The 26,412-nt window shown below is 29.8% G+C and overlaps 1 protein-coding gene across 3 annotated transcripts in view; it reads right to left on the reverse strand.

Moving 5' to 3' along the window:
- Window positions 1–3,049: 3,049 nt before the first annotated feature.
- Window positions 3,050–26,412, reverse strand: part of LOC145266290 (disks large homolog 5-like) — a 317,592-nt gene continuing 294,229 nt past the window's right edge. For all 3 annotated transcript variants that reach the window (XM_080121835.1, XM_080121834.1, XM_080121836.1), the window contains 4 exons: window positions 21,467–21,567; window positions 18,107–18,216; window positions 9,104–9,213; window positions 3,050–3,269 (listed from right to left, as the gene is read on the reverse strand). In XM_080121835.1, the coding sequence (XP_079977961.1) occupies window positions 3,163–3,269; window positions 9,104–9,213; window positions 18,107–18,216; window positions 21,467–21,567 (428 nt within the window). In that variant the 3' untranslated portion in view covers window positions 3,050–3,162. The remainder of the gene's footprint in view (window positions 3,270–9,103; window positions 9,214–18,106; window positions 18,217–21,466; window positions 21,568–26,412) is intronic.

Genomic DNA, 26,412 nt, shown 5'->3' on the forward strand with positions numbered 1-26,412 from the left:
TCATTAAATGTGCCGTTAATTTGAGAATTTCTGTACATTGCTTGAACAAGCTTCACACCAACCACATCCAGCGTGCAATTTCTTTCTATGCAATCTAACTCTTATAAGAATTATCATAGGAGTTGAAAAGTTTATAAGAATCAAGACATGTATAATAGTTAAAAAATGTATAGGAATTTAAAAAATTATACTAATTTAAAAATGTATAAAAATTAAAAAAAATTAATAAGAATTAAATCTATAAGAATTAAAAATTTGTAAGAATTAAAAAAATGAAATGAAATTAAATTGATGAGAAATTCATTTTGCAAACACTGCTATTGTAAGAGCCTTGATGTAATATTAAAGTTGTCATTAAATGTGCTGTTAATTCTAACATAATTTTGAGCATTTCTGTACATTGTTTGAACAATCTTCATCAACCACATCCGTTGTATAATTTCTTTTCATGTAATCTAATTCTTATTATTATAAAAATTATTATAGGAACTTTAAAAATTTATGAATAAAAAGAAATGCATAGAATTTAAAATGAACTGCATAGAATTAAAAAGAAAATTCATAAGAATAAAAAGATGTAAAAATAAAAAGAAAATTCATAGGAATTTAAAAAATTTGTTGACTCAAAAACAAAATGTTTCCTTTGACATTTATTTCTCAGATTTAATTTTAATAATAAGAAAAAAAAAAAAAGAAATTTACATTTATGTATAATAAAAGTCAGCCAAGATACAGAAGTTGTTTATTTATTTCCCTATAAAGGTTGGTATCATACAAAACCACCACTCTCCCTTACAAGGAAAAAAGTGACAAAATCCAATGTGTATCGGCATGCTACCCCCCCCCCTTTCATTCAGATGTAGACGATATTTGTTCAAAATTTTCAATTTTTTTTTTTTTTTACTTTTGTTATCAATATTGTCTTCATGAAAACCGTGATTATATTTCCATTTTTTTTTTTTTTTTGCAAAATAGTTTGCTGAGTTATCTCCCTTTTGATTGTCTATTTGGAGTTTCTAAAGCTAGATAGTTCTATCAATCAATTTGCATAGGAGCTAGTGTTATCTAAAGAGCAATTGTGTGTGTTCGAATGCGTGGATGTCTAGTTAAAACTACAAAATCACACAACAAATCCCTACAAAGTTGATATATTTTTCTTTTTAATCAGCATAACCCCAGAAAAATAATATCTAAAATTTAAAAAAAAAAAAAAAAGAAAAAAAGTTAAGTTAAGGAGATTAAATGGTTATTTGCATCATCGAATGTTATCAAGAATTAAACACAATGTCTGTTATGTAAATAAGTCGGCATTTTCTCAAATTGAAAGACGCTAATTCTGGATTTAATTTATTGTTTCTTCCATATTGTTATTTCTCCACAAAGAAAAGGGTTGTAGGAACAACTTAGTTTTAGTAGTGCTCTGCAGGCATCCCTAATTTTTATTTGGTTCTTTCAATAGCACCCTGAAGCCCTCAGGTTTAATTTTTTTCACTTTTTATATAAAAAAAATTCTCTTTTGTTGGAGAGGGGAGGGGAGTGTTAACACTATCTTACCATCTTGCTTTTAGAGTTTATGGCTTCAGGCAATGCCAGGTAGCCTTGCTTGCTAGTATATAAACTCTAGTTTTTGGCTTAAGCATTCTATTAATTATAACAACTGATATAATTGATTATTGCCAATTTCAAACATCCGTATTTCTGGAAGAAATGCAGAGTTCTCCACGGAATCCATGCCAGATGAAAAAAGTTGGCAATTTCAGACTTCCTTTTAACAGGAGAATGTAGAAAAAATCGGAAGATGCAACTACATGATGACATCAGAGCGAAAAACATGGGACAATCTGGTACGATCAGAATGCTGGAGTTCATCGCAGAAGGTGACGTCTTGTCACCACACTTCTTTACCACATCAGCATTTTTAGCGAGGTAACGAAACCTCGGGTCGACTAGGTAGCTGCAAGTAGGTCATATGCATGCCAACAAGACTTAGTGCCACACAAGCCAACAAGACTAAGGCCTTGCTGTTAGAAAACTCCCTCCCTGGTAATGCCAACAGAATTAATATGAAAGCATTATTCTTTTTACCCTAATGCTCAACTGAACTCCAATCTATGGTCCCCCGCTGAAAAATTTTCACAAAAAACACTAACTACAACCACTATATTCGATTTCCCCCACTCTCTATCTCTGCCTATATCTAAACCGTGATTCCATGAACAAAGCTTCTTTCCTAGAACTGCCTGCCTGTGGAACACTGTTCCACTGTATTGTTTCCTGGTTGAATACAACATGGTAGCCTTCAAATCCAATGTAAACAAGTTTTTGTTGAGCCGTCTCCATAAATAATCGAATTCTACCCAATTTACATCATTAACAATTACTACACTACCACCTTATATTCCTTAACACTTATCCTTAAATCATCTTCAGGCCTTGATAAATGTTGACTCCCAAGTAAAAAATAAATCATGTAAAATTTCATCGACCACACATCTAACTTCTTGACTTCTTTGTATGGGGGTATAGTGAAATAAAGCAACAACAAATTCAGCTGCAAAGTTAAGCAACGTTGAGCCTGGTCAGTATGTATATAGGTGGTTGTTTGGTTATACTAGGTGCTCTATCCAAAACCCGGTCCTAATAACCTTGCAATTTAAACTTGTTTGAGAGTTTACCAATATGGAGGAATTCTTAAATAAACACCTGAAAAGAAAAATCAGTCAAGGGGAATAACTCTCACTCTGTAGTAATCTTGCAAACAAATATCGTCTGCACCCTGTACATCATGGACTGACGACAACCCCCCTACCCACCCACCCCCACACGTTTCATGCACAAAGGGGGTAGAGTGAATGAAAGAGGAAGTAGCAGCCGTCTCCTGAATCTGAGACTCAATTATATCTCTTCATGCCCAAATTTAAAAAAAAAAAAATCTTAAATACAGATGACGAAAAAGCAGAAGTAAATAAAAATGCGATCAAAAGTCAAGAAATTTTCTTTTTAAATTACAAAAGAAAACATTTTCTTAAAATAATTCTTGTGGAATGCCCCCAGCAAAAAAAAAAAAAAAAAAAAAAAATCTTTTTAATGGAGGAAACTGAGTTGCGATCTAAGAATGGATCCAGAAACGTGGTTGGTGCAATCCATTCTCAGCGTAACAGATTAAAAGGTGGAACTGCAAGGGATGAAGACGACTTTCTTCTGTTCAGCAGCAATTGCACATTTGATCTGCATACACATTTCAGCTAAGTTCCCGCCAGGAATATAAGCTGAAATCGACAAAAAGGAAATTTGGTTTTAAATTTAAATCAAAATATTAAAATATAAAACCAATTTCAAAATATTAGAAAATAAAACTAATTTCAAAATATTAGAAAATAAAACTAATTTCAAAATGTTAGAAAATAAAACTAATTTCAAAATATTAGAAAATAAAACTAATTTCAAAATGTTAGAAAATAAAACTAATTTCAAAATGTTAGAAAATAAAACTAATTTAAAAATATTAGAAAATAAAACCAATTTCAAAATATTAGAAAATAAAACCAATTTCAAAATGTTAGAAAAAAAAAAACAATTTCAAAATGTTAGAAAAAAAAACCAATTTCAAAATATCAGAAAATAAAACTAATTTCAAAATGTTAGAAAATAAAACTAATTTCAAAATATTAGAAAATAAAACCAATTTCAAAATATTAGAAAATAAAACTAATTTCAAAATGTTAGAAAATAAAACTAATTTCAAAATATTAGAAAATAAAACTAATTTCAAAATATTAGAAAATAAAACTAATTTCAAAATGTTAGAAAATAAAACTAATTTCAAAATATTAGAAAATAAAACTAATTTCAAAATGTTAGAAAATAAAACTAATTTCAAAATGTTAGAAAATAAAACTAATTTCAAAATGTTAGAAAATAAAACCAATTTCAAAATATTAGAAAATAAAACTAATTTCAAAATATTAGAAAATAAAACTAATTTCAAAATGTTAGAAAATAAAACTAATTTCAAAATATTAGAAAATAAAACTAATTTCAAAATGTTAGAAAATAAAACTAATTTCAAAATATTATAAAATAAAACTAATTTCAAAATGTTAGAAAATAAAACTTATTTCAAAATATTAGAAAATAAAACTAATTTCAAAATATTAGAAAATAAAACTAATTTCAAAATATTAGAAAATAAAACTAATTTCAAAATATTAGAAAATAAAACTAATTTCAAAATGTTAGAAAATAAAACTAATTTCAAAATATTAGAAAATAAAACTAATTTCAAAATGTTAGAAAATAAAACTAATTTCAAAATGTTAGAAAATAAAACCAATTTCAAAATATTAGAAAATAAAACCAATTTCAAAATGTTAGAAAATAAAACTAATTTCAAAATGTTAGAAAATAAAACTAATTTCAAAATATTAGAAAATAAAACCAATTTCAAAATATCAGAAAATAAAACTAATTTCAAAATGTTAGAAAATAAAACTAATTTCAAAATGTTAGAAAATAAAACTAATTTCAAAATGTTAGAAAATAAAACTAATTTCAAAATATTAGAAAATAAAACTAATTTCAAAATATTAGAAAATAAAACTAATTTCAAAATGTTAGAAAATAAAACTAATTTCAAATTGTTAGAAAATAAAACCAATTTCAAAATGTTAGAAAATAAAACTAATTTCAAAATATTAGAAAATAAAACCAATTTCAAAATATTAGAAAATAAAACCAATTTCAAAATGTTAGAAAAAAAAACCAATTTCAAAATATCAGAAAATAAAACTAATTTCAAAATGTTAGAAAATAAAACTAATTTCAAAATGTTAGAAAATAAAACTAATTTCAAAATATTAGAAAATAAAACTAATTTCAAAATATTAGAAAATAAAACTAATTTCAAAATGTTAGAAAATAAAACTAATTTCAAAATATTAGAAAATAAAACTAATTTCAAAATATTAGAAAATAAAACTAATTTCAAAATATTAGAAAATAAAACCAATTTCAAAATGTTAGAAAATAAAACTAATTTCAAAATGTTAGAAAATAAAACCAATTTCAAATTATTAGAAAATAAAACTAATTTAAAAATGTTAGAAAATAAAACCAATTTCAAAATATCAGAAAATAAAACTAATTTCAAAATGTTAGAAAATAAAACTAATTTCAAAATGTTAGAAAATAAAACTAATTTCAAAATATTAGAAAATAAAACCAATTTCAAAATATTAGAAAATAAAACCAATTTCAAAATGTTAGAAAATAAAACTAATTTCAAAATATTAGAAAATAAAACTAATTTCAAAATGTTAGAAAATAAAACTAATTTCAAAATATTATAAAATAAAACTAATTTCAAAATATTAGAAAATAAAACTAATTTCAAAATATTAGAAAATAAAACTAATTTAAAAATGTTAGAAAATAAAACTAATTTCAAAATATTAGAAAATAAAACCAATTTCAAAATATTAGAAAATAAAACTAATTTCAAATTGTTAGAAAATAAAACCAATTTCAAAATGTTAGAAAATAAAACTAATTTCAAAATGTTAGAAAATAAAACTAATTTCAAAATATTAGAAAATAAAACTAATTTCAAAATATTATAAAATAAAACTAATTTCAAAATATTATAAAATAAAACTAATTTCAAAATGTTAGAAAATAAAACTAATTTCAAAATATTAGAAAATAAAACTAATTTCAAAATGTTAGAAAATAAAACCAATTTCAAAATATTAGAAAATAAAACTAATTTCAAAATGTTATAAAATAAAACTAATTTCAAAATATTATAAAATAAAACTAATTTCAAAATGTTAGAAAATAAAACTTATTTCAAAATATTAGAAAATAAAACTAATTTCAAAATATTAGAAAATAAAACTAATTTCAAAATATTAGAAAATAAAACTAATTTCAAAATATTAGAAAATAAAACTAATTTCAAAATATTAGAAAATAAAACTAATTTCAAAATGTTAGAAAATAAAACTAATTTCAAAATATTAGAAAATAAAACTAATTACAAAATATTAGAAAATAAAACTAATTTCAAAATGTTAGAAAATAAAACTAATTTCAAAATGTTAGAAAATAAAACTAATTTCAAAATGTTAGAAAATAAAACTAATTTCAAAATATTAGAAAATAAAACTAATTACAAAATATTAGAAAATAAAACTAATTTCAAAATATTAGAAAATAAAACTAATTTCAAAATGTTATAAAATAAAACTAATTTCAAAATATTATAAAATAAAACTAATTTCAAAATGTTAGAAAATAAAACTTATTTCAAAATATTAGAAAATAAAACTAATTTCAAAATATTAGAAAATAAAACTAATTTCAAAATATTAGAAAATAAAACTAATTTCAAAATGTTAGAAAATAAAACTAATTTCAAAATGTTAGAAAATAAAACTAATTTCAAAATATTAGAAAATAAAACTAATTTCAAAATATTAGAAAATAAAACCAATTTCAAAATATTAGAAAATAAAACTAATTTCAAAATGTTATAAAATAAAACTAATTTCAAAATATTATAAAATAAAACTAATTTCAAAATGTTAGAAAATAAAACTTATTTCAAAATATTAGAAAATAAAACTAATTTCAAAATATTAGAAAATAAAACTAATTTCAAAATATTAGAAAATAAAACTAATTTCAAAATATTAGAAAATAAAACTAATTTCAAAATGTTAGAAAATAAAACTAATTTCAAAATATTAGAAAATAAAACTAATTACAAAATATTAGAAAATAAAACTAATTTCAAAATGTTAGAAAATAAAACTAATTTCAAAATGTTAGAAAATAAAACTAATTTCAAAATATTAGAAAATAAAACTAATTTCAAAATGTTAGAAAATAAAACTAATTTAAAAATGTTAGAAAATAAAACTAATTTCAAATTGTTAGAAAATAAAACTAATTTCAAAATGTTAGAAAATAAAACTAATTTCAAAATGTTAGAAAATAAAACTAATTTCAAAATGTTAGAAAATAAAACTAATTTAAAAATGTTAGAAAATAAAACTAATTTCAAATTGTTAGAAAATAAAACTAATTTCAAAATGTTAGAAAATAAAACTAATTTCAAAATATTATAAAATAAAACTAATTTAAAAATGTTAGAAAATAAAACTAATTTCAAAATATTAGAAAATAAAACCAATTTCAAAATATTAGAAAATAAAACTAATTTCAAATTGTTAGAAAATAAAACCAATTTCAAAATGTTAGAAAATAAAACTAATTTCAAAATGTTAGAAAATAAAACTAATTTCAAAATATTAGAAAATAAAACTAATTTCAAAATATTATAAAATAAAACTAATTTCAAAATATTATAAAATAAAACTAATTTCAAAATGTTAGAAAATAAAACTAATTTCAAAATATTAGAAAATAAAACTAATTTCAAAATGTTAGAAAATAAAACCAATTTCAAAATATTAGAAAATAAAACTAATTTCAAAATGTTAGAAAATAGAACTAATTTCAAAATGTTAGAAAATAAAACCAATTTCAAAATATTAGAAAATAAAACTAATTTCAAAATATTAGAAAATAAAACTAATTTCAAAATATTAGAAAATAAAACTAATTTCAAAATATTAGAAAATAAAACTAATTTCAAAATGTTAGAAAATAAAACTAATTTCAAAATATTAGAAAATAAAACTAATTTCAAAATATTAGAAAATAAAACTAATTTCAAAATATTAGAAAATAAAACTAATTTCAAAATATTATAAAATAAAACTAATTTCAAAATATTAGAAAATAAAACTAATTACAAAATATTAGAAAATAAAACTAATTTCAAAATATTAGAAAATAAAACTAATTTCAAAATATTAGAAAATAAAACTAATTACAAAAAAGACAAAAATTCACTTCAGAAAAAAAAATCCATATAAATAAAACAGGATGTATGCTTGCATCTTCCTGTGTGTGAATATTTAACGGCTAAACTCTTGACCTACTCGACACATACCATTGAAATTAATAGGAAATAGTAATCATAAACCAAGAATGGTTTATAACGAGTAAAATCTTTGTTTGAATGGATGAATAATGCGTACAGAAATATGTCGGCAAATTGAAATGCAAGAATGTTCATTTCAACTTGCTGACATATTTCTATTTCTTTCTGCACATTCCCAAATTCAATTTATTTCTTCAAATTGTTTAATATTAAAGATTTCTTACCTATCTCACGATAGCTACATTGGTAGGAAACATAGCTGGAGTGCTAAATGTTTTAATTTCGATTCTAGCTGATGGTACCAAATCATTTTTTTTTTAACTTTTGAAATCACTACTATATATTAGGTACAATATGATATTCAATAGAGAATTGGCTCTGTATTAACAAATACAAAATATTTATGAATTAAAATATATTTAAGAATAGTTCATGACTCAGTAAGGTGGGGTGCCCCCTGCTAGTTAAAAAATAAATTTCAAAAAAGATAAAAGATTAATAGGAATTCAGAAGCATTACAGCATAAATTTCGTAAGTATAAAGAATTGTTTTTTTTTTTAATTTTTTTATAAAATAGATGGTAAGATAATCTCTCTTTGGTTACTCATAAGTTTTTTTTTTGTTTTCTTTTTTTTTTAAAATAAAACTTTAGCAATTTACGTGATTTTGGAATATATTTTTATTTGATCACAAACATCATAAAGATTTTCTTTTATTTGTTTTTTTTTTTTAATATAAGAGATAATTTGGAATACAAGAACCTAAAATCCAATATAAGGATAGTAGTCTGAACGATCCCAATTCAATTTTTTTTCCCCCAAATGAAAAACAAAATTAACTAAGTAAAAGAGAAACAATTTCACTAAGTCAAAAAAAAAAAAGTTTTACTAAGTTAAAAAAAAAACAAACAATTTTACTTAGTCAAAAAAAACAAAACAAACAATTTTACCAAGTCAAAAAAAAAAAACAATTTTACTAAGTAAAAAAAAAACATTTTACTAAGTAAAATTGTTTGTTTTTTTGACAAAGTAAAGAAAAAAACATTTTACTAAGTAAAAAAAAAACGATTTTGCTAAGTAAAAAAAAAATTACCTGATATATAATGACGATATTCCTGTTCAATTTTTTGGAATTGTTCGAAGAGTTCTTTCGCATTTCGGTTACTGATTTTTTCAGGTAAAAACGTTACATCTTTCGTTTCTCTGAAAAAAAAAAAAAAAGTTTCAAACGTTTTATTCGATGGCCAAAATAAAAAAGATTATAAAGTGAAACTTGAATTTACTTGCAACAATCTTGTAACTTTCACTTCGCTTTAGTCCTCACATTCCATGAGCAATATTTCTGACAAGGGGTAAAATTACTGATTTCTAAGTCAGAATCTATCCATCTCAGTTATCGTAATATTTTACCTTGAAGTGATATTTTTTTTTTATCTCCTTCCATTAACCCAATTGACCAAACAAACCTTGCCCTACTTTGGTAAATGTTTACCTATCCAAAAATAACTGTTAGAATGATAGCAACCGTGATCAAGGGAAACTAACTTCTCTTCTGTTTCAGATGGAGTTACCTCCCCTTTTTACTTCTGTCATGAGAGTTTTTAAGTAAAAACGTGAGAATGGCAGAAAAGTTAGGACTTTATTTTAAAAAAAAAAAATGTAAATTTAATATTTACACATCAGAACATAACGACTTTTATTCTATAAATAGATAGGCACACGTGCACAAGTTATTCGGAAATAGAAATCTTCTTACGCTCTAGAAAGACACGCCAATATGCCAGTTGGCAAACGACGCCGAACCATTATGGCAAACAGACGTTAAGTATTTTTAAAATTCATCCAAACAAATGTTTTTCATGTTACCTTGTTTAAACTTGTTTTTCTTGTTTTATTTATGTATATGTATTTACTTGTCTGTACTTTTCCTGTCTTATTCGTCATCCCCCCCCCTTCGCGACTACAATTGAAACAGGCAAAATACTGCTCACCCATGCTACAAAGTAAACTAGCGATAAAAACAAAATGCAGGGAATTATTTTCTCTATTACAGTAGATAAAGTTAGGACTTTATTTAAGTAATATACTTAATATATAATATTACTGCAAGCTTGCTTATATTGAAAATGCTTGCTTCCTAGCAAGCCAATCAAACCATCTAATATAGTTAGTCTTATTTTCAATTATATTCGAAATATAATACAGTGACATTAGCAAAGTAAAAGTCACCTATGAAAACGAACCTCCTAAATTAAAACCTTGAATAATTATCTAAACTCAAATGTAAATTAATATTAAGCCGACTTTACAAATTGATAAAAAAAACTTCCACCCATTAATATGGGAGGGGAGATTATCATCAAAAGTGTCCTGAATTGATAATTTAGCACCAGACTTTACTACTTAGATACTATTAAGTCACTTGTACCCATTCCCCTCCTCCCCCCCCCCCTTTTTTTTAATGGAGAGTAGATAATACAGTGGATGTGTTATCAGCAGCTCCAGTAACTCTCGCTTCTCCTTTTTTGTCCCTCAGTCCTCATTCAAATGAGTGATTTTTCTGACAAAGAGTGACGAAAAAGCTGCTTTAAAGGTCGGTAGTACTTGGTGAACAGTAGTCTGAGATGTCGGAAATTTTCTATCTCTATGTCTATCCTTGTAAACGTTTTGTCTGGGCTGACATTATCCGCCTGATAGTCAGGGACCCGAACCTTGGATTAACCACTAAGGAGGCTGTCCTATCAGCAGGTGCAAAGTACTGGGACTGCTGTATTGCCATTTGGTGAATGGATTCTGGACCATGCAGTAGTCTTTAGTGGAGCCTCTCGATGCCATACTAGTGGGTAATTGTTATGGCTTTACCTTTTCATGTGCTACAAATAAAAAAAATTTTCCTGTCTTTTTCTCTCTTACTTTCCCTCTCTGTACTGCTCTAACCAAGTATGCCGACCTGTTCCACAAATCCCCAAACGTCAACATGTATTATCTCCAGAAAAAAAAACTAATAAACCTAGAACCCCATCTTCCAACGTAGACCCCTACTACAAGGTCTCCTTCTCCAACATCAGGGGTCTACGTTCCAACCTTCCAGAGGTTGAAACCCAATTACAGGAGATGAAACCGGACATATTCTTTCTAAGTGAAACTAGAATAGGGCCGACCACTTCCCTAGATGAGTTCATAATTAACGGATACTCTAACTTAACAGCTAAATCTAACCCCCAAGATCGCCATGGGCATGGAATATGTGCCTACATTAAAGATGGCTTCCCGTGTGGCAGGGATATCTCTAGAGAAGATCCTAATTTCCTCTATATGTGCTATCGCATTGCACTTGCTTACACCACTGCATTTATATTTGCACTCTATCAGCCCCATAACAGCGGAGCTACTATCTTTAAGAGTATATCTGAGAAAATAGATCACATCCTCTCTGCACATCCTTCGGCTAAGATCCACATCTGTGGTGACTTCAACGTCCATAACATGGAATGGCTGACACATTCAAATAAGACAGAAGATGAGGGGAGGTTCTGTCATGATTTTGCCATTGCCTATAACCTCACTCACATTGTTCACGAACCTACCCATGTGTCCAATACTACTGGTCAATATGCAAGCCTCCTAGACTTTTTCTCTCAACTTCCCCTGAGCTATATTATGTTCCGTTCATTCTCCTCTAGGATCCTCTTTCCACTCCGTCGTATCAGTTAAGATAAAAATGAAATATAATAAGTCCCCAGACGTACCCCTCTACCGTACTGTATACCGATACTCTATGGCTGACTGGGACAGCTTCCGTACATTCATATCTGATTTACCTCTGCATTCCATGTTTAAAAAGGATGTGTCCTCTATAGTATCAGACCTGACCAAATGGTTAATTGTAGGAATAGACCAATTCATACCATCTAAAAAATTCCAACAAAAACCTAACAGCCAGCCATGGTTCTCCCCAGAATGTGCTGCTGCCATCGCGCACAGAAATCACTTTTTCCATAGCTACCAACGTAATAGATGCACTGAGACTAAAGCTGCTTTCAGTAACGCCAGCAACCACTGTAAAAGAGTAATAAAAAATGCAAGAGAGCTATATGCCCAGTCTGTTAAATCCAAAGTAGCTGATCAGCGGCTTTGTTCCCATCAGTTTTTGCAAATAACAAATAGGATCCTGAACAGAAGTGTGTGTTCTATCCAAACCATTATAAATGGACCAGAGGTCATCTCGTCAGCATCAGACAAGGCCAAACTATTTGCCAAGAACTTTGCAGCTAATTCTACCCTATGCGACAAAGGCAATCAACTTCCCATATTTCCTCCTATAACACAGAACACGCTAGGTAACATACAAATATCCGTGCATGAGGTCGCCAAGCTAATCAAGAACCTTGATTCCAGTAAAGCAACTGGCCCTGACAGCATCCCAATTATTGTGTTAAAAAAGCTTCAACCAGAACTTGCTCCTATACTTACAAAACTGTTTAACTCCCTGGAAAACCTCATCAGTATGCCCTGTATTTAAGAATTCAGGTGATAAGTCATCTCCCTCTCAGTATAGACCAATAAGCCTCCTGTGTGTTATCAGTAAGTTGCTGGAATCCATATTAAATAGAGAAGTAGTCAACCACCTCAGCAGAAACAATCTTCTTAGCGACATGCAATATGGTTTCCATTCTGCAAGATCTACAGCAGATGTGCTAACGGTTATATCTCACAGGATTAATGAATCTCTCGACAAAGGCTTCCTTTCTAGGGTAATTGTTCTTGACATATCAAAGGCCTTTGATAAGGTATGGCATAAGGGCCTACTTCACAAGATTTCCAGCTACGGTATAACTGGAAATGTTTTCTCACTCATTAAATCATTTCTCTCCGATAGGCTCATAAGAGTAGTGGTCAATGGACAAAAATCAGAGGTCTACAGTATTAATGCTGGAGTTCCTCAAGGGTCAATCCTAGGCCCAACTCTCTTCCTGATCTACATCAATTACCTCCCTAAACACATACTTAAATCATTCGTTGACATCTATGCTGATGACATGACCATCTACGGCAACACATCAAAGGCTGTAAATGACAAAGTTCTCTCTAATTCTCTCTCCTCTGATCTCCAGCGCGTGGTTCAGTGGGGGAAGTCGTGGCTGGTTACCTTTAATGCATCTAAAACCAAACTCCTATCTTTACATCATCAACACTCTGATTCCCATCTGGCATCAATTGAAATGGATGGCTCTCGTCTGGGAGAAGCCCCGTGCTTTGACAAGCTTCTGGATTTGTCCTTTACTCCTGATCTGAAATGGAACACGTACATCAAGTCTGTTGCCAAGGTCGCTGGAAAGATGGTGGGATCCTTCTACCGCTCTAGAAGGTATCTCACTACTGATGCAATTCTCTATCTATATAAAAGCCAAGTACGTCCAAGGATGGAATACTGCTGCCATATCTGGGCAGGAGCTGCTAAAAACAGCCTATCCTGCCTTGACAGAGTACAAAATAGACTTTGTGGCTTAGTGGAGGATGCCCTTTTTTCTACCCTGCAACTTCTCTCCCACAGAAGAGACGTTGCGAGCCTATCCTTGTTTTATCGTTATTTCCATGGCAGGTGCTCGTCTGAACTCCAATCTCTGGTCCCCCCTCGCCAATCTTTCACGAAAAACACCCGTCTAGCTGAATCCACCGTGAAAAATTTCCCCCACTCTTTATCTGTGCCTAAATCAAAACGTAGATTCCATGAACAAAGCTTCTTTCTTAGAAGTGCATGTCTGTGGAACTCTGTTCCGTCTGCCTGCTTCCCACCTGACTACAACTTGGATGTCTTCAAGTCCAACGTTAACAAATTCCTAATGAACCGCCCCCTTAAGTAAACACTTCATGAAATCTCCACACTAATGTACTGTACTTGCAATAACCCTTATCCCTGAGTGGCTTCCGGGCCTTGATAAGTGGTGACCACCATGAAAAAAAAAAAAAAAACGTTGGCAGAGAGTCATCAACCTTAAATACGAACATAAAGAGAAGAATACAAAACAGAGAGAGAAGACCTCCTCTCTCTGTTCTGTATTTGTCTCTTAAATTTGCAGTTAAATGGGCTGGTAAACAACAAAACAAAATAAACCAAATACAATACGCAAAAGTCCAGCTAGAATTCGTAACTGACAACTTTCTCTCTCAACTTCCAGCACGTCTCTCCCCACTGCCTCTGCCAACAGACATTTTATCAGAAAACTGACCCCATTCCATTTGCATACATGTGCAGTGGAAGATGAGATCTCGTGAGATTCCACGAGACTACACCTTATAAATCCATGGCTGCCATCTTTAATTTATGTCCTTTTCTTTTCCTGGCAGCCTCTATCCCACAGAAGAGATGTTGCAAGTTTGTCTCTGCTTTATTGTTATTTTCATGGCAATTGCTCATCTGAGCTTCCATCTATGGTCCCCCCTCGCCAAACTTTCACAAGAAACACTCGTCTAGCTGAAAACACTCAATAATTCCACCCACTCTTTATCTGTGCCTACCCCGAAACATAGATTCCATGAACAAAGCTTCTTTCTTAGAAATGCGCGCCTGTGGAATTGTCTTCTGTTTTCCTGCTGTCTAGCTGACTACAATATGGTTGTCTTCAAGTCTAATGTAAACAAGTTTTTGATGAGCCGTTCCACTTAAGTTAACAAATTTACCGAATTTCCATTACTAACGATTACTATATTGTTCAATTGACTACTGTACACTCTTTACCCTTATCCTCGAGTGGTCTCTGACCTTGATAAGTGGTTATGCCTATTTAAAAAAAAAAAAAAAGATCTCATCCGAAGGTAAGTTGTATAACCGCATAATACGCACACATGTACGCGCTTCTTTGATTATTACATTCAACTCAACAGGTTCGCATCTCATACCAGGACAACATGACTAATGAGTAAATAAAGAACACGCTCATACAAGCGGTCGGGCCAGACGAAGATTTAATGGACCATTGTTAAAAAAAAGGAAAATGAAGTAATACGACCAGGTCACATGTTCACCAGGTGTCACAAATGTAATCTTGAAAAATTTTGCCTACAAATAAATCTATATATATATATAAAAGTGAACGTGTCTCTGTGTGTGTACATTTTCCTACGCAATAACCGTCAATTTTCAGTCTACAGACTCGAAATTTGATATACAGGGTACTGAGATTTGGGAAAATCTTTGTAATCCGTTTTCGGCCAAAAATTCGGCTGTTGAGGGGTCAAAGTTCAACGATTTGACCTTTGAGAACTCTACCAAACTCCTCTGCTAATTTTGGATATAAACATTTGACATTTTACATATAGGTTCCTTGGACATGGATCTAACTTAATAACTTGATTTGAGCCCAAAACAATAAATGTTAAGAAGTCATAATAGGAGTCAAAGTTAAAAAAATTGGCCGCTTTTTTGTTTGTTTTTTTTTTTCCAAACACCCGGGCAACGCCGGGCTGAAATGCTAGTAGTATATAAGGATTTACCGGACCATCGTTAACGCTTTACCGCCAGAATGTTTTTTACACAATAAATACATTTTTTGATCATGAAATGCGAATGTGTCAGAAGTTACCATGCAACTGACACACGAACATAAATAAACCCCTCAGTCACTTGTTGAACCATGCATAGATTTGTACTTTAAAGACCAGTTGGGCTGACAAGTTATAAGAATAAGAAATATTTTTTTTTTAAAGTACAATTTGGCAGTAAAGGGTTAAGTGGCTTCATACCTTGTCTAGAGCAATTTCCATAAAAAAAATTGACAATCGGAGTCATTTAAACACAGATGGTTCCTAGCTTTTTTGCTTTTGTTCAACCATAATACCACTGAAACATAAAAGATTGTGTTAAAGGCCATATTTATAGGAAGCAGCCTGGGTGGGGAGTTCAGCAGTAAGATATATATATATATATATATATATATATATATATATATATATATATATAAAAATAAAGTAGCAGCATTTGTTAGTGTCTATGTGTACTACTCTGCTACAGCTAACCCTAACCCTAACACCACTGGACCGATCATGACCAAATCTGACAAGATGGTCTTCGACCTAGGGATGGTGCACACCATTTTTCAAGGTCAAAAGTTAAGGTCATATTTAGTCAAGCTCTTCATAAACTACCCCACCTCGGGATGATGGCAAACCCCAACTTGCTGTGCACCATCTCTAGGTGAGAGAGTTTATGATAAAAGTTCCATTATCATATTTTACTTATATGGTAAAGCTAGAATGCTCGAACATTCTCTATCGAGGTAGAAAAGGCCAAAAACATTCACGCATTAATATGGGAGGGGAGACTATTTTCAAATATCATCCTAAACTGGGAATGGAGCAACGGACTTATATTAAGCAGATATTAATAAGTCTCTTCCCATTTTTTTTTTTTTAACCTTTCATTTATTTTTTTTTAATTGGAGAGTAGATAATACACTGTGGATGTGTTATCGGCAGCTCCAGTAACTCCTTTTTTGTCCCTCAGTCCTCATTTCCAATGAGTGATTTTTCGGACAAAGGGTGAAGAAAAAGCTGCTTTCCAGGTCGGTAGTACTTCGTGAACAGTAGCCTGAGATGTCGGAAATTGTCTGTTTCTATGTCTATCCTTGTGGATATGTCACTAGCAAGTTGGCTGGAGGTAAACATTTCATCTGGGTTGACATTTTACGCCTGATAGTTAGGGACCAAAACCTTGGATTAACCACTAAGGAGGCTATCCTATCAGCAGGTGCAAAGTACTAGGACTGCTGTATTGCCAATTGGTGAATGGATTCTGGACCATGCAGTAGTTTTTGGTGGGGCTTCTCGATGCCATTCTAGTGGGTAATTGTTACGGCTTTACCTTATCATGTGCTACAAAAGAAATAAAATAAAATTCCTGTCTTTTTCTCTCTTACTTTCCTTCTGTCCTGCTCTAACCAAGTCTGTCGACCTGTTCCACAAATCCCAAAACCTCAACATTAAATATCTCAAAAAAAAAACAAAAAAAACAAAAAAACAGTAGAACCCCATCCTCCAACGTAGACCCCTACTACCATGTCTCCTTCTCCAACATCAGGAGTCTACATTCCAACCTTCCAGAGGTTGAAACCCAATTACAGGAGACGAAACCAGACATATTCTTTCTAAGTGAAACTGGTATATGGCCGACCACTTCCCTAGACGAGTTCATAATTAAAGAATACTTAACATCTAAATCTGACCGCCAAGATCGCCATGGGCATGGAATATGTGCCTATATTAAAGATGGCTTTTCATGTGGTAAGGATATCTCCAGAGAAGACCTTATATGTGCTTCCGGGTTGCAGTTGCTTACACCACCGCATTTATATTTCCTCTCTATCGCCCCCACAACAGCGGGGTTACTATCTTTAAGAGTATATCTGAGAAAATTAACCATATCCTGTCTGCTCATCCTTTGGCTAACATTCACATTTGCAGTGACTTCAATGTCCATAATGTGGAATAGCTGACCCACTCAAGCAAGATAGATGATGAGGGGAGGTTTTGTCATGATTTTGCCATTGCCTATGACCTCACTCACATTGTTCACGAACCCACCCATGTGCCTGATATTACTGGTCAGTATGCAAGACTTCTTTTTTTAATAGAATATATTTGTTGTTTTCACGTCGGTTTCTATTTAACCCATAGTTGGGACCCTAACAGGTACTACCACTCCGGGTCAGAGTGGACCTGGGAGCAACGGCAATTAAAGGGTGGCTCCACAATCCCCAAAGCCAACAAGCTGGGGCCTCACCACTGGATATAGTTTGAGGTCATATCCAGGACCTGTTTGTCAGAGAGAAGACTAGTGCTTGATTGATTTATGTTTCAAAGATTTTAGCGAAGATGGAGAGGATACTGATAGGGGGATAATTGAGCAGGTCAATCTTTTCATCAGAATTCTTGTACACTGCAATAAGTAAGTTGGATATCTGGCTTGTAATGCATATGGGGAAATAATCCAGTTGTATTGCTATTTAAGCTGAACTCCTAAGCTAGCATCAGCGTCATAAACGTGATCCTTGGAATAGTTTCGGACAGAGATGTGCACACTTTCTCTACAACCACTAACCTTATCTGTTTGGAATTTTTGTGTCGCACGAATATAACAATGGGGTAGAGTTGTAATCGATGCAGTCGGTCAATGGTCGAAGGGTGGACATTTAATAAACAGTGGCAATCCTGAAAAAGAAAATAAACAAATTACTAAGGAAACAAATAATTTAAAAAATACATTTCGAAAAACAATCTTTCGTTTAATCCAACAATTGGAATAACCCATAGTTGTCTCCCTTACAACTAAGAATTTTATAAAACTGTTTTTATAAATTTATTTTATAAAACTGTTTTTAGAACACGTTAATGAAAAAAAATTTTATTAAAATATATTTATGCCGTTATATTCATCTATTTACGACTGAACAAATTAGTTACACCAGGTCATAAAGAGTCAAATTTGTAACTCATGAGCATTCAACCAGCAACAAACAAGACGCAATTGATTTCAATAAATGTTTAGAAACTGAAATAAATGTGTTGAACGGTAAAAATAACAAATGAAGCATGTACCAAGTCCATCATTTGCGCCCACTCACCCCCACATTTACCCCCAAAAGTCCCCAAGGCCTTAACATTTTTATATTTGAGTTCAGCACCATGCAAAACTGCTAAATAAGCATACACAGAAAATTTTTGACAAATATGATAAAATAGTCCTAAAAATGGAGTGTTTTTATTAGCCCTAAAAAAGCCCCTGGGGTACACCCAAGAGTTATCGCGAAGTATAGACAAACAAAATTATATAGAAATCAGTTAGTTACAACCTTTTTTAAAAGTTTTATAAAAATCCAAGGCATCAATATTTTTAATAAGCACAAAAAGTGTCAATTTTAGCCATTTTAACCTGAAAGGCACCTCTAGGATGGGGGGGGGGGTCAATCAGAGTTTTTCCAGAAAATCCGTTCTGTTACTTTTTTACTCATATCATGTTTAATGTTTGTGCAAAATTACAAAAAATTCCAAGGTGTAGTTATTGAGAAAAGTGCAAACAGACAAGAGTGAATTTACAGGTCTACTCTCCTTTTGTCGGGGGGGGGGGGGGCAACAATATTATTAATAGCTATCATAATAATAATAGGTGAAACAAAAATAATAGTAATTAAATATAGTAAAATAATAACAATGGTGATGGTTAAGAAATACAAAAGTAAGTTGCCTACACAATTCAAAATTAATCAATAAAATGAATGAAGATGAGGTGAGTTCGCTGCTTGTATTAGAAATTGTGTATTTTTATATTTATTGCAGTTATATTTTGTGTCTGATGATTAGTCATTTTGGAATATCTTTTAATGAAATAATGTTTAAACTTGTCCAAATGTTAAAAAATGATTGTAACGCTGAAGAAATACATCTTATGATAAACATGTTATAAGCTATCGTTGTCTTGGTTATTACGAAATTATAATATATATGCTTGATTATTAATACTTATAATCGTTGAGCTAAATTAACTGCGTCAATTAATATTAACTTTGGTTGAATTGGTATATGAACATTACCAAAATTTAATAAGTAAATTTTTATTAAAAATTATATATATATATATATATATATAATTTTTATTAAAAATTGTATATATATATATATATATTAACACTGAAGAAGACCGAAGGATCAGTAAAAATTATGTGCTTTTGAAAGAAACATTCTTGTTTTTTTTTTTCAAAAGATTTTTTGTATTCCTACATGTCAACACATAGGAAATAAATACAGAAAATATATAAACATTTATATATTTTTCGTATTGACTTTTTTATCCATATATATATATATATATATATATATATATATATATATATATATATATAAGACTGTTGATTTATTTTTATTTATTTTTTAGCGATTCTGTATTATTTTCTCCTTTCTTTCCACTCCCTGAGCGCTTTTTATAAGAAAGGAGTTATCTACCCTTTGTTTACATTTTTTTCGACCCACATTTTTTAGAATGTATTATTTGTTTTATTATTTTTTTTAATCATTTTTTATTAAATATTATTACGTGCAGAAAAGTAAGTCATCTATAGATATGCATGTTTTGGAGTTTACTTCTCATCAGTATAGCGAGACTTAGTTGATAAGGATCGAACCTGCCACTGCTCAATAAATGGTGCACTGGTGCAGTGTTTTTGTTTTACTACGCGACCATAAAGACTTCATAAAATTTTATGCTCGATTTTTATTGCTATAAAGAAAAGATTGTTGATTTATTTATTTTTTTATTGGCGAGTTTGTAGTATTTTCTGGGTTTGTATTACTGTACACATAGATTCGAAAAAGTTGTCAAAAAACAAATATATAACAAATAAATGTTATCAAAAGCAAGATAAGTTACTTTTCTACCAAACTGGATATATTTTTTGTGTTTTTATTCAATGTAACATATTTATTCAGCTCGAAAAACATACAGTGTTTACCGATGTATTGGAAAATTCAAGATGGCGTCTCACACCCTCTTTAACACCGTAAGTTTGGGTAAAGGTGTTATAAATAAAAAACTATACAAAATACTATTAAAAACCCGCCGAATATATGTCCACCTATGTCACGGTAACATATATTGAGCGAGTTTTTAACAGTATTTTATCCGGTTTTTTATTTATAACACCTTTTCCCAAACTTACCGTGTTAAAGAGAGAATCAGACGCCATCTTGAATGTTCCAATACATCGGTAAACACTGTATGGTTTTCGAGCTGAATAAACATGTTACATTGAATAAAAACACGAAAAATATATCCAGTTTGGTAGAAAAGTAACTTATCTTGCCTTTGATAACATTTATTTGTTATATATTTGTTTTTTGACAACTTTTTCGAATCTATGTGTACAGTAATACAAACCCTATTTTCTTTCTTTCCACTCCCTGAGCGCTTTTTATAAGAAAGGAGTTATCTGCCCATTTTTTAGGACGTATTATTTGTTTTATCTTTTTTTTTTATTATTTTTTCTTTAAACATTATTATATAGTAAGTATAGATCCTATTTACAATGCCTCCCCACGGGACAGAGTTAGACACCAGGGTCGTTTTTTAATGTGGAGAAAAGGAACTAAAATAAAAATTGTCTCAGTCGTGAAGGATTTCTCCTCCACTGACAGAGAACAAGAAATTGAAGTGGAGCATCTGAAGAACAGATACTACACAGTGATCTTGTCCCAAAGGCCAAGATAGATGACTTACTTTTATGCACATAGAAATATTTGTATTTATAGCAATAAAAATCAAGCAGTGCCGATTAAAAGAGAGGTGCTGTTAGGGAATGTGCAACCATTGCTTCACAAAGGCACTCTTGCAGGGGATATTCATAATCTTTTGGATAAAAAATAAATGAACAATTAGTAATCAAAAACAAATATTGCTGCCACAACTTACGTTATCACAGATTTGCATTATTGAGTCGTACAGGTCATCTCTCTTTTGGTATTCAAGAAAAGCGTTGTCGGTTTGGCTTTTTTCCAAACTTGAGAAATTTTCTGTGAAATTTAATTATAAAAAAAGAATAAAATAGAGGAACTGTGAGTCATCAAAATTTACAGATTGCACTCAAAAATTGTTGGTAATTCACAATCAGCTTCATTTTTTATGCACAAATACAAGAAAACATATTTCTGTAGAAATATATTTTCTTATAATATCTACTAATCCTTATTTAAGAAGCTCAATGTAATTACAGAGCAATATAGTGAATAAATGACAAAAAACTATATTCCAAAATTCATGATGTTGACCATCTTATAATTTATTCCTTTAATTCAGTTGACATTTACAATTCTTGACAGATACAAATGTATATGTATATATATTGTATCGGTAGCAATTATTTGTAAGTGTGTCCACCAAAAGAGTGCTCAATGTTTAGACAGAGCCGAAGCGATTCCCGTACTGGGTTTTCGCTGAAACATGTATGCTTATGTGTAGCCATTTGTTTGTAAACTAAATTCACTTATGTATATATATATATAGATACTGTTAAGAATTGTAAATGTCAACTAAATAAAAGGAATAAATAATAAGATGGTCAACATCATGAATTTCGGAATATAGTTTTTTGTCATTTATTCACTATATATATATATATATATATATATATATATATATATATATATATATATATATATATAAAATAAAAATTACAATTAAATTTACCAAAATGATCCAAGATGGTAAAGTATATTATAAATATTAAAGAAAATATTTATAAAGTAATCTCAACCAGATAAAAAAGCTCGATAAAACCAAATAGGAGATAGCTTATAATAAGAGCAAATAGTTAATAAAACATGTTAAAAAAACACTTTGTAAAAGAGTTAAAAACATATTTAATCTGAAAAGGAAACACTTAATAAGTGGATAATCCTTAATCCGCAGAGTTTCGAAGAAATACTTTCTTTCTCATCAGAGGGTAGGAATTAGCAAAATGCGGGATCAGATTTTGCATACAAAAGTATTTGATGAAACGGCAAGTAAGTCAAAGATCTTACTGATAACAAAAAGTGAAGCAGAGGGAATATGGTGAAGAAAAAGGTGATTTCACGTGAATGGATGGTCTGGTGAAAGGTAAAGTATCCAATGACGGTAAAATCCAAAAATGATACTTTACGTTTCACCAGACTATCCATTGTTTTTAACTCTTTTTCAAAGTGTTTTTTAACATGTTTTATTAACTATTTGCTCTTACATACAAAAAAAAATATATATATATATATATATATATATATATATATATATGTACAAGAATTTAATAAAATATATTGAAAAACACTTTAGCAACAGTTAAAAACATTTATTTTTTGGAAAGGAAACAAAATAGATTGTCCTTAATATGCAGTTTCAACAGAAATATTTTCCTTGTCATCAGATAAGAGGTGTTAGCAAAATGTAGAATAATATTTTGCTAGTAAAATATTTAATGAAACCGCAAGTAGTAGATTATACTAGCGTAAAAATGAAAAACAGTGAAAAGCAGAGGAAATGGGGAAAAATGAAAAATAATTTCACGTGAACGGATGTTCAAATTAATGATTAGTGGAAAATCTGAAGACGGTAAAATTTTAAATATTTTTAAAAGTAAAGAATCCAAATGTAAAAAATCCAAAATGGAAAATGTTCTGAATAAACCAAAGAAACAGAATTCTTTGTAATTAATCACAAATGAAGGAAAGGTGAGTTGAAAGTATTTTTATTAAAAGAAAGAGAATTTGTCAGGAGAATGACAAAATGGGGGTGGGGGTTGAACACACCGTCTAGGCTGATATATTTGTATATTTGTGCGTTTTATTAAAAAAAAAAAAAAAAAGAAAATATCAGCATGATATATGACCCATGACGAAACAAAATATCATATTCCAAAACTCAAGTAAATTGATAAAATATTTTCATTTTATAAAGAAAATAATTTTAAGCGATTAATAAGAACTAGCCGAACCTGTGGACATTCCATAGTTGGAAATTTTTAAAACGCATAAAATAAAATGAATAAAAAGAAAAGAAAACAAATAATGACAAATTTGAAACAACTTTTTACCAAATTCTTTTTAACCTTTTAAAGCTAAAAATAATTGATTTAAAAAATTTTGATTTTTTTTTCAATAAAATTCAACACACAACACATTGGGGGGGGGGGTTCTGAATAATTTTTTGATATAAATTATAAAGGAACAGGTGTCAATTCACTTGCACATTTTCTTTTTTATTTTAAAAAGAAAATATAATAAAAATAAAGCAGTCTCCTCTGAACAGGTTTTTTTTTTTTAATTATTAAATATTTAATTTTAAACTGTAAACAGACAACCATGTCTTTTTTTTTTTTAATTTTTTAAAGAGGAAATGGTTTTAATTATTTCTAACTGATAAAGAGCAACTGTAAAGTAAGGGAATTCGTTTCTCATTAATTGATGTTTGTGATGTTTTTTGTGACACTGGACATATGGACAAGTATGTTAATATTTAGATTCACAGACATTACAACATATATCAAGTATGAATTATTGTGAAACTATTTACCATACTTGGAGATTTTTCAAAATAGCAAGCAAAACTGTCACTCTTGCAATATTCATAAAATTGGATTTTCTTGTTTAAAAAAAGTACTTGATCAGTTTACATGAGTTTTTGGAATGTGATATTGTCATTTCTTTTCAAGTATGTACATCATACAGATTTTAAAAAATCCTTTTTTTAATGTGTGAAAACTTGACAAGAACCTAAAATTCAAAATGAGAATAGTAATCATAATGATCCAAATTTCAAAAAACGAAGGGAGATAGCTCAATAATTTACACTTGCTATGTTTATCTTGTAATGCCTACGAATTCCTATTAATCGCTTAAAAATGATTTTCTTTATAAAAATAAAACTACTTGATCAATTTACGTGATTTTTGGAATATGATAATTTTGTTTTATTGTTTTTCTTTAATTTTGTAATATAAAAGGAATTCTGGGCAAGAACCAAAATGGCTTCCACTGAAGTCTTTTGTGATCCATAGTGCACTCAAATTCAGAATCCGACTGTCATTTTTATTTGTATTATTTGGATCCTCTGAACTACTATTCTCATCTTGAGTGTCATTTTCACGTTTTAGTCAATGTTCACAAGGGCCATGGCATAGTGAATAAAGTATTTGGTAATATTTAGTTGTAAAGTTTCACTCTTCTCGGGCTGAAGGCTTAATCCTCAGTGTAGGCAACCCTCAAAATTTAGATACTTCTGAAATGCCACTTAGGTAGATATCATTGTTTTTTGTTGAAATTTTTTTTTTTTTTTTTTTTTTTTACACAGTGATCACCACTTATCAAGGCCCGGAAGCCACTCAGGGATAAGGGTTATTGTAAGTACATCACGTTAGTGAGGAGATTTTATGAAGTGTTTAATTAGGGGGGCGGTTCATTAGGAATTTGTTAACATTAGACTTGAAGACATCCAAGTTGTAGTCCGGAGGGAAGCAGGCAGACGGAACAGAGTTCCACAGGCGTGCAGTTCTAAGAAAGAAGCTTTGCTCATGAAATCCGCGTTTTGATTTAGGCACAGATATAGAGTGGGGGAAATTTTTCACAGTGGATTCAGCTAGACGGGTGTTTTTCGTGAAAGATTGGCGAGGGGGGACCAGGGATTGGAGTTCAGACGAGCACCTGCCATGAAAATAACGATAAAACAAGGATAGGCTCGCAACATCTCTTCTGTGGGAGAGGGGTTGCAGAGTAGAGAAAAGGGCATCCCCCACTAAACCACGAAGTCTATTTTGTACTCTGTCAAGGCATGATAGGCTGTTTTTGGCAACAGATATGGCAACAGTATTCCATCCTTGGCCGTACTTGGCTTTTATATAGATAGAGAATTGCATCAGTAGTGAGATATCTAACAAAATGTTAGTAGACACCATTATTTTTCTTGTTTTCTGAATTTCATTATTATAGTGTTGTTGCGCCATGAATACTAGTTTTTTTTTATATATATGTAAACTTTGAAAATTAAACTGGAATTACATAAACATTAATTAGAAGCGACTTTTTCTTGGCATATACCAACATGGCTTCTGCTAAATTGAAATCGAAAGTCAAAATGACAAGTTGGTACTTCTATATTATACATACGAAAAAAAATATTGAATTTCAAGTAAAACAAATAGTACCTATATAATTATCAGGTTTCAAATAGTAACATATCCAAAAATTATGAAAAACGATAGCGTAGAAAAATAATTATTCATGAAAAAAGACATGAAAAATCTAGCAATTTGGTTTCAAAATCAACTAATTTGAATTTGCGAGTTAACATGGAAGATAATTAAGTTTTCAATTACTCTGAAATCTTGTGCTAATTTCAGAAAATATTTTCTAACAGTTTTGAAAACAGTTAAAAAAAAAGTTGTTTTTTTTTTAATTTACAAAATATGTATATATGTTATGTTTTTTTGTTTTCTGAATAAATTCTGTCTGCTACAAATTGTTTCAACTGAGTTACTTTCCCTTTTGTTTTATGTCATGTGACCCAATATGTTTGACCCAGCATGTAATCAAACTGTTTTTAACTTAAAGGAACAGTTTTTCATGAATAATCAATTTTAAACCTTACTGTTTTTCGTAATTTTTGGATATGTCACCATTTGCAACATGATAATTACGTAGGTACCATTTGTTTTATTTGAAATTCAATATTTTTTCGTTATTTAAATATAGGAGCAGCAACTTGTCATTTTGATTTAGTTGGTTCTTCGTTTTCAAAATTTCATTATTATAGCATAGTTGCACTGTGAATACTAGTTCTTTTATATGTAAACATTTAAAATTAACCTAGAATTATGTAAACATTAATTAGAA

This window comes from Euprymna scolopes, chromosome 41 (genome assembly GCF_053919585.1).
Source record: "Euprymna scolopes isolate OS-2025 chromosome 41, ASM5391958v1, whole genome shotgun sequence".
Classification (NCBI taxonomy): Eukaryota; Metazoa; Mollusca; class Cephalopoda; order Sepiida; family Sepiolidae; genus Euprymna; species Euprymna scolopes.